Source organism: Acomys russatus, chromosome 4 (assembly GCF_903995435.1).
Source record: "Acomys russatus chromosome 4, mAcoRus1.1, whole genome shotgun sequence".
NCBI classification, from domain to species: Eukaryota; Metazoa; Chordata; class Mammalia; order Rodentia; family Muridae; genus Acomys; species Acomys russatus.
The window spans coordinates 17,723,550-17,733,555 of record NC_067140.1 but is presented as its reverse complement, the minus strand read 5'-3'; the positions used below and the strand labels follow the sequence as shown (position 1 = coordinate 17,733,555).

General features: G+C 51.3%; 1 protein-coding gene across 1 annotated transcript; it reads left to right on the top strand.

Annotated features, from left to right (window-relative positions):
* The first annotated feature begins 3,210 nt into the window (after positions 1-3,210).
* Positions 3,211-9,264, top strand: Kcng1 (potassium voltage-gated channel modifier subfamily G member 1). Its single transcript, XM_051143857.1, is given in 3 exon segments — positions 3,211-4,014; positions 4,016-4,084; positions 7,843-9,264. Coding segments are annotated over 3 exon segments (1,545 nt in total). The 5' UTR covers positions 3,211-3,309; the 3' UTR covers positions 8,614-9,264.
* The last annotated feature ends 742 nt before the right edge of the window (positions 9,265-10,006 follow it).

Genomic DNA, 10,006 nt, shown 5'->3' with positions numbered 1-10,006 from the left:
CAGGTGCAGCCTCCCTTCCCCTCTCAGAATTCAGTTCACATTAGCAAAGAACAATTTTAAGCTTACAACTCTCTTGCCTCCACCACCCAAGTGCTGGGGTTCTTGGGGTACACCACCATGCTCAGGATCTGCAGTGCGAGTGGGGTATACCACCATGCTCAGGTTCTGCAGTGCGGGGGCGGGGGGGGGTAGAGTGCTACACAGGCACTCTACCAACTGAGGTACATTTCCAGCTGTTTGGCTTTGTCTATTAAGATAGTGTCTCTATGGACTGGAGAGGTGGCTCAGCAGTTAAAGGCATTGGCTGCTCTTTCAGAGGGCCTGAGTTCAATTCCCAGTATCCACATGGCAGCTCTCAACCATCTGTAACTCCAGTTCCAGGAGATCGGCACCTCTACCTGTATACACTTGTGTACACACGTGTACACACAAGAAAAACATCCATACATGTAAGATAATTTTTTTATTTAAAAAAATTATATTAAATTTTTTTTAATTTTTAAATTATGTTTTTTAAACAGCCACTCTGTCAAGCATGGTGGCACATGCCTTTAATCCCAGCACTCGGGAGGCAGAGGCAGGCGGATCTCTATGAGTTTGAGACCAGCCTGGTCTACAAAGCAAGCCTCAGGACATCTAGGGCTACACAGAGAAGCCTTGTCTTAAAAAAAAAAAAAACAAACTGAAAAACTAGTATCTATGGGGCTAGATAGATAGCTCGGCTCTTAAGAGAACTGGCTGTTCTTCCAGAGAACCCAGGTTCAATTTCTAGCACCCCCGAGGAGGCTCACAGTCTCTAATTCCAGCCCCTCCATAGGCACTGCACACTTTCTGTATAGATATATATGCAGACAAAACACCTATGCATGTTCAATAGGTATTTTCTAAGATAATGTCTCACTATATAACCCATTCTGGCCATCAACTCAGTAATCCTCCTGCCTCAGCCTCCATGGTGCTGGGATTATAGATGTGCACTACGACACCCAACTATGGATGGTGATCTTAAAAAGCCAAGTGTCACCTAAGCATGACAGTAAGCCTGTAATCCCAGCACACGTGACACTGAGGCAGGAGGATCGCAATCCTGAGGACAGCCTGCGCTACACAGTGAGATTGGGAGAGAGGGGCAAAATACTAAATGTCTGCTCCTTTCCTGTGCATCCGTTTAGTTCTAGAGAGATCTTTTGAGGAATTACAGGTCTCAAATGCCTGCAGTCCAGGACGGAAACATGTGAGTGAAGTAGAGTGGGCGGGAGGGAAACCCTGGGGAGCAGTTAAGACTGCAGTAGACAGAGCCGGCCTGAAAGGCACAGCCATTTCTCAACTGGAATTCGAGTGTATTCCAGTTTTACATAAAATTTCTTAATTATCAGAACTCTTCCTGAACCAAGCTGAACCCAGGAGCTGGAGACAGGTCAGCTACCTCATGCCCTGACTGCAGACCGCTCGCTCTGACACTGGGAAGGAAGGGGTTTGTAATTGCTGGTAGTCTGACCTTTATTTTCTAAAACTGGCATGTGCTGCTGGCTCGTCCACAGTAAATGCTCTCATCCAGCGAGTGGGTCTTGGAGCCTTTACCCTGCTGGGTGCAGGGATCCAGAGATGAGTCAGGCATGGTACCTCCCCCGGGGAGCAGCTGGTCCACAGAAGGATCCAAGCTTGCACACAGATAAATCGTAAAACTGTATACACAATGGGGCTAAGAGCATGGCTCAGTGAGTAAAGTGCCTGTTGCTCCTGCATGAGGAACTGAGTTCAAATCCCGACTTCCCAGGAAAAAAGCCAGGCCTAGATGAATGGGCCTGTAGCCCCAGCGTTGGGGAATGGAAAAAGGCAGATGCCACAAGTTCACTGACCAGACAGCAAAGCTTCTGGTTCAATGTGCCTCAAGGCAACAGCTCAGAGAGTGATAAAGGGAGACACTTGGTGGCCTCCTCTTTCCTTAGCATGCGTGCGCATGGGAGCATACACACACATGCACACATACACACACACACACACACACACACACACACACACCTACACACCAAAAGAAAAAAAACTGGGGCAGATTTATTTTGAAACACCTGAAGGAGCCAGTGTTGGCTCTGTGCTATCCACGAGGTCCTCAAAGTGATATTTGCCAACAGGTGGGCAAACATGAGCGCTGCTTTGAAAATCAGACATTTCTTTGCCAGTTGCCTCTTGTGTGCCTGCTTCCTGTTTGTTGAAGCAATACAACGTGAGCACTAATACAGTAGCCAGCCAGTATTGTGTGCCTCGCCCATGTCAGGTACTTTGTCCTTTCGGATCCCGTGGCGTGGGTCACACAGTTAAACCCACTTCACAGGTTAGTGACTGACCTGGACTGTCCGGCTCCAAAATCTGTCACTTCAAAACCGGGACTTTTCCACTCAGCATTCAAGATGTTCAGGGTCAGATGACTGGGGGCGGGGCTGTCATGGCCACTGTAGGCTGTTGAGTTGGCTGCCTCCCTGGCCCTTCTGCTAAAAGCTAGGAGAACACCCCTCCTCCAACCCCTCAGTCAGAACTACCTTGGACATTGCTGCATGGCCCGTGTGGTTGAAGTCAGCTCTACCTGAGAGCTGCTGGCCGGTACGAACATGTTGTTCTCAATGCTGCCGTTTGATTAAGTTACCTGAGCTAGGAACACCACTCTGGCAAAGCCTACCCAACATGCACCTCACACACTAATGCTAACCCCCAAGGCTCTACTCTGGCCCTCATGGACCCACCCCAGTTACCATCCTGCCTCCAATTCCCAACACCAAGAAGTCAGAGCCTCACTCTGAAATGGATCAGCAGGTAAAGACACTTATCAAGCCAGCCTGGTGACTGAGTTCCACCACCACCAACCACCCCCAGAGCCCATGTGAAAGTGAGTAGAGAGAACCAACTCCACAAAGCTGTCCTTTGTCTTCCACACACACACACACACACATCCACCATTACACACAAACATCCAGCACTCACAGAGTCCTTAAGAGCACTAGTTTCTCTCGCAGAGGACCAAGATTCAATCCTCAACACCCACATGGCAGCTCATAACCACCCATAATTCCGTTTCCAGGTAACCTAACACATCTGGCCTCCTCAGGCACCTGCACACATGTGATGCACATACAGACAAGTAAGCGCACACATACACATAAATGAATATTTAAAACCCACAGTAGTATTTTTTAAAAAAAATAAAAATACATATTCCACAGTCAGTGAGGGTCTCAGCTAAGACTCGGGGAGTCACCAAGGCTCTCTTCTCTCTCTCTCTCCTTCCCAGGCCCAAGAGGGATGTGAAGCCCCAAAATGACCCTGTTACCGGGAGACAACTCGGACTACGACTACAGCGCCCTGAGCTGTGCCTCAGATGCCTCCCTCCACCCAACTGTCTTCCCACAGCGCCAGGCCATCAAGGGAGTCTTCTACCGCAGGGCCCAGCGCTTGCGGCCGCAGGACGACCTGCACCAGAGCAGCTCCCTTGGGGACCGCAGGCGACAGATCATCATTAACGTGGGTGGCATCAAGTACTCGCTACCTTGGACCACGCTAGATGAGTTCCCACTGACACGGCTGGGCCAGCTCAAGGCCTGCACCAACTTTGATGACATCCTGAGCGTGTGTGATGACTATGACGTAACCTGCAACGAGTTCTTCTTCGATCGCAACCCGGGGGCCTTTGGCACCATCCTCACCTTCCTGCGGGCCGGCAAGCTGCGCCTGCTGCGGGAGATGTGCGCCTTGTCTTTCCAGGAGGAGCTTCTGTACTGGGGCATCGCTGAGGACCACCTGGATGGCTGCTGCAAGCGCAGATACCTGCAGAAAATTGAGGAGTTTGCCGAGATGATGGAGCGGGAGGATGAGGAGGAGCCGCCGGACAGTGAGGACCAAGACAGCGAGGGTCCATCCACCAGTGAGGGCCGACTGAGCCGCTGCATGAGGAGGCTGCGAGACATGGTAGAGAGGCCACACTCAGGGCTGCCTGGCAAGGTGTTTGCCTGCCTGTCCGTTCTGTTTTGTCACCGTCACTGCCGTCAACCTGTCTGTCAGCACCCTGCCCAGCCTGCGGGAGGAAGAGGAACAGGTAAGACCCTCCATGATTCTGAAGACTGGCTGTAACTTCATTTGCCATCACCGCCTTCCCTTGGAGGCCTCCCCTCACTCACTACACTACTTCAATAGCCCGCATGGTGTTTGACATCATACTGTGTGAATGTGTTAGCAGCCATCTTCTCTGCCTCCCTCCTTGATAATATGTGAGTGCCCTCAAGTCAGTGGCTGTGACTGTCCTGGTCTCTCCTGTGTCCCCTGCTTGCCTATCCTGTGGGATCTAGAACAAATCCCAACAAAGGGGAACCCAGCTGCCTCTTCCGCGGATTGCATGAGTGAGTGCTTGGATGATGTGACCCTAACATGCTTGCCTCTGAGCTGGACCCAACCCAGAAGCCATTGAACCTCACAGACCTGAGTCTCTCCCTCACTCCCCGTTCTATAGTAACATACCAAACATGTTTTCTTAGTCATGAAAACAATTTTTATCCATAGATCTGTGTGTATGTGCACGTCCTCACAGGATGACCATATTTCTCTGCACAGGAAGAAATTACAAGTAGCTAGTGGTAGCAGTGCACAGCTCTAATCCCAGCACTCTAAGCAAAGGCAAGTGGATCTCTGTGAGTTCGAGGCCAGCCATGGCTACACAGAGAAATCCTGTCTCAGAAAGAAACAAAGAAAGAAAAGAACAAAGAGAGGAGGAAGGAAGGAGAGAGAGAAGTTACATCTAAGACATCATTTACTCTGAGCCTGACACAGGCCACTTGCTCTCAGAAGCCATGTGAGCCTGGGAGGACAGGGCTGTGTTTCCACCTCACCTTCCCTGCAGATCTTCCTGTAACTCCACAGAGGATATGTTCTCACACCCACCCAGTGTATGAGGACACTGAGGCAGACAGAGCAGTTTGCCAAGTCTAGGCTCATGGAATCCATGGCCTGTATGCCCCACACAGTACCTGGGGACCCAGGCTAACCTCACAGAAGTACATAACCGGCTTGCTCACAACGCCCCCAAATTGGACTTGATTGAAGTCTTCAGAAATTAAGTGTTTTCCATATATAAATGCACACTTGGCTTCTCTTACAGATGGCAGCCTCTTCTGCAGAATGCATGAGTGAGTGAGTGAGTGAGTGAGTGAGTGAGTGAGTGAGTGAGTGAATGAGCACTCTCTTCTTTGGTGGGAGCTGGGTACCCAGGAGAGATTAGAAGCTGCCTGGCATGGTGCTAGAAACTGAACTCAGGTCCTCTGGAGGAGTTAAGCACTCTTAACTACTGAGATCTCTCTCCCGCACCTTTCCCCACCTAATAGTCCTAATTTTATCAGGAAAACAGTGTCAAAGCCACTTCTGGCCCCGTTTTGTTTTGGCTTTTCCATGTGGTGCTGGAGGTGGAGTCCAGGGCTCCACACGTGCTGGGCCAATGTCCTACCGTTATACTATGTCTTCCAATCCTCGTAGCACTTTTTTTTTTTTTTTATGTATGTGTGTGTGCTGTGTTCTTATATGTGATGTGTGATGCATGTGGATAATGTGTGTGATGTGTGTGTGTGTGTGTGCATGTACAGGAGTGCCCATGAACAGGAATGTGAGTGAAGGCCCAGAGTTGACATCAGATGTTTTCCTAATTGACCCATGCTTTGTTCACAGAGGTGGGTTCTCTTACAGAGACTTTGCCAATCCTGGCTAATCTGGCCACCCAGCTTGCCTCTGGATCCTGACTTTGTCCCCAAGCAAAGAGTGCAGTGGCTGCCACACCTGCCTGCATTTTACCTGGGCCCTGGGGATCCAAACACTGGTCCTCACAACAAGCGTTTTACCCACTGAATCACCCACAGCCTCCAGTCTTTAAAAAAAAAAACAAATAAATAAACCAGGCATGGGTGGCCTCACTTCTCATCTCAGCACTCAGGAGGCAGAGGCAGATGGATCTCAGAGCTCAAGGCCAGCTTGGTCTACAGACAGAGTACAGGATAGCCAAGGCTACACAGAGAAACCCTGCCTCGGAAAAAAAAAAAAATATATATATATATATATATATATAAATAATTTTTTTAAACCAGCAAATAAAGCCGGGAGTGGTGGCTCGAGATTTGCCTCGAGCTCTAGAGGGAGGCGTGGTTTTGCCAGCTGCAGACAGTTTCTGCGATTGTGTGATGCTTGGAATTCTGGGAATTTTTCAGAGGGTATATAAATGCTACCGCTCCTAGGCAGTGGGGGGTTGGCGGTTATTGTTGTTTCAGAGGAGTTGGTTTCGGTTTGCTAGTAGTCATGCTGAAAAAAAAAGAAACAAAAGGAAAAAAAATAGATTCAAGGATCTCTCCCCACGTCTCTCTTCTCTCTCTCTCTCTCTTTCTCTCTCTCTCTCCTCTCCTCTATCCTTCTTTCTAGTGGTGGGTGAAACTGGGGTGGGGTGAGGTGGGAATAAAGAACGGGGGAAGAAGCACCCACAAAGTAGCAAAGGCAAGTTACAAATATAATGATAATAATAACAGTAATAGTAATAATAATACATTAAGATGACTAGGGAGTATTCTTTTTCTTTCTCTTTTGGTTCTTTCGAGAGAGGGTGGTGGAGGATGACCTAGAACCTCTGATCCTTCTGTCTCCACCTCCCAAGTGCTGGGACTGTAGACTCACGCCACTCTGTCTTGCTTGCTTATTTGTTTATTTGTTGTTGTTTTGGGGTTCTTGTTGTTGCTTTGTAGACCAGGCTGGCCTCGAACTCACAAAGATCCGCCTGCCTCTGCCTCCCGAGTGCTGGGATTAAAAGGGTGGCCTCCATGCCCAGCCCTGGCCTTCTTTACGTCCGCAGCAATGGTCTTCAGTTTTATTTGGGGACCAGTAGGATTCACTGGTCTTCATATTTCCAAGTGTATTAGGCTTAGCTGGTGGCACCCTGCTCCACACAACAAGGAGGCTTGTGTGAGAGGCCTACACACCTGGGCCTGCTCAGGTAGGGTGCACTTCAGGAAGGCTTCCTGGAGCAGGAGGGCTTCCCGTCCCAGAGCTTGGAGACAGTCAAGTCCCCAGGTCAGATCACGTTCCCAGGCTTGAGTGCATCTGCAGAGAGACAAGGCTACCGAGATCCTCCGGTAACAGTGGTTCTCAGCCTTTCTGAGGCGTCAACTCTAACACTGTTCTTCATGTTGTAGTGACCTCCAACCATAAAACCATTTCACTGCTCTTCCATCACTGTAATTTTTCTACTGTTATGGATTGTAATGTAAATATCTGATATGCAGGGTATCTGATATGGGATTCCTCCCCATAGGGGAGAACCACTGCTTTAAGAAGGCTCCAGCTGGGACACCAGTAGTTTTCCAGGGCTCCAACCTCTTGAGGGCCGAATTCTGTGAGGATGCTGGCTGGAAGGAAGGGGGCGGGGGTGGGGGATGGGGTGGGACGGGGTCCAGGCTGCATGAGTTTTATAGGCTGCATCATCCCAGCCCCTGAATCAATATTCTGAAATACAAAGACAGAAAAGGAAAGGAAGGGAGGGGGAGGGAGGAAAACACACAAGGTAGGGGAGTGCCAGCGGCTGGAAGGGTGGGATTGCCTAAATGAGTTAAGGGAGAAGTCTTGAAAACAGGAGGGGAGGGGGGGCAGCAGGGGGAGGGGGGACAGCTGCAGAAGAGTCTGTCCAGACATCTGATCTGGATCAACAACAGCTAGAGGGATGTCGTAGGGCCTGGTGGCATGGAGAGGCAGGGGGAAACTGAGTGTCCTACCCAGGCTAGAGCTTCCCTGTTGACTTGCTGATGTGACCCTTGCCCTGTCCCTCCTCCCCAGGGCCAGTGTTCCCAGATGTGTCACAATGTCTTCATCGTGGAATCGGTGTGCGTGGGCTGGTTCTCCCTTGAGTTCCTGCTGCGGTTCATCCAGGCACCCAGCAAGTTCACCTTCCTGCGGAGTCCACTGACCCTCATCGACCTGGTGGCCATCCTGCCATACTACGTCACGCTGCTGGTGGACGGCGCTGCCTCCAGCCGACGCAAGCCAAGCACCGGAAATAGCTACCTGGACAAGGTCGGGCTGGTGCTCCGCGTGCTGCGTGCGCTGCGCATCCTCTACGTGATGCGCCTGGCCCGACACTCGCTGGGGCTGCAGACTCTGGGCCTCACAGCCCGGCGCTGCACGCGCGAGTTTGGGCTTCTGCTGCTTTTCCTGTGCGTGGCCATCGCCCTCTTTGCCCCACTGCTCTACGTCATCGAGAATGAGATGGCAGATAGCCCCGAATTCACCAGCATCCCTGCCTGCTACTGGTGGGCTGTCATCACCATGACAACCGTGGGCTACGGAGACATGGTACCCAGGAGCACGCCTGGCCAGGTGGTGGCTCTGAGCAGCATCCTCAGCGGGATCTTGCTCATGGCCTTCCCTGTCACCTCCATCTTCCACACTTTCTCCCGCTCTTACCTGGAGCTCAAGCAGGAGCAAGAAAGAGTGTTGATCCGCAGGGCCCAGTACCTCATCAAAACCAAGTCGCAGCTCAGTGGCATGTCCCAGGACAGTGACATCTTGTTTGGAAGTGCCTCTTCAGACACTAGGGACAACAACTGAGGCAAGAGGACACCCCTGCCCTGCCTGCCAGCTGCGGCTTCATACAACCACCGTCACCGCTGACGCCTGGAAAAGGATTTAGCGCTTTCAAATCCAGCCCTGCCTTGGGCTGACGTGAGTGAGCCACACCACAGAAAGCATATGTGCCACATCACGGAGAATCCCTGCCCTCCCTCTAAGTAAAAAGGAAGCTAGCTGGGGCCGGTACCTCACCCAGCCCGGCCTCACGTCTGTTTCCCTTCCTAGGAAGCTGACTGGACCCTTTCACCATATAAAGAGCATACCCAGAAAACCACATACACGGGACTGCCTGGAGAAAAACAGCAGGCAGCCACATGTGACCTTAGGGTGTGTTCACAGAAAAAAGCCTGGCCCTGGGACTCTCAGGAAAGGAGCTGTGTCTCTGAGGGAAGCCAGCTTTGTGGTAACCAGGAGTGAAAGGACCACGTTGCTGGCATCTCTGGGCTGGTGGGACACTGGCAGGATGGGAGAGCAGTGAGCAGACCCTTAAGAGAGCCCACCACGGATGCTGTGTCCAGACTGCTGCTGCTTCTGACTCTGAGCCTGTCCCCCATCCTTCTCACCTTCCTGTGTCCTCTTTCACTCCTTGATGGCCCTCTTTTCAGACTCCCTTCATCCCAGTTTTGGCGGGGGGGGGGAGGCACCAACAAGCCAATCAGCTCTAGTGACTACAAAGGTAAATTTGCTTCATTTTTATGGCTTAAAATCAGTGAGATTTTAACCTACTCCAATTTATTTTAATATTACCCCCCCCCCAAAAAGGCACTTTATACCCCTTACTTGAGCCTCAGTCTAAACCCACAGTGGGCAGCTGCTTCCAGCAGAGGCGGTCCGAGAAGTCTTGGGAATTTGAGGAAAACCTTCTATATGCCGTCAAAGGGCTCATTCCCTGGCCTCAGGAAGCAGTTTGTCACCAAGAGGGATCCAGGCCCACCCAGAAGATTCTATCTCAGCCTGAGGCTTGGGTGCCTGGCACTGAGGGAACATCACACGCACACACACACACACACACACACACACACACAAACACGCATGCGTGTCCCCAGCCTCATGGGTGCAACAGCTTTGCTTACTGCGTCATCCCACATCCCAGCTGCCTTCTCTCTGTCCAGCAGCAGAAACTGCAACTTGAGACACCCCAAGGCCCGCCCACCTCCACAGTCTCCAGCGGCTCCTGCACCTCCACAGCTGTTCAGACATTCCAGGGGCCCCTCCTGCCTCCCTTCAGACACACCCAGCCCACCCCACCTGGTGGCGCACCTTCACACCTGCAGAGCCATCTGCCGAATGCCCTCCCTGCAGGGCACTGGGTGGCTAACTCATTCCTTTCACTGCCTCCCTGACCTGAGCACCCACACCTGCAGCTTCATCA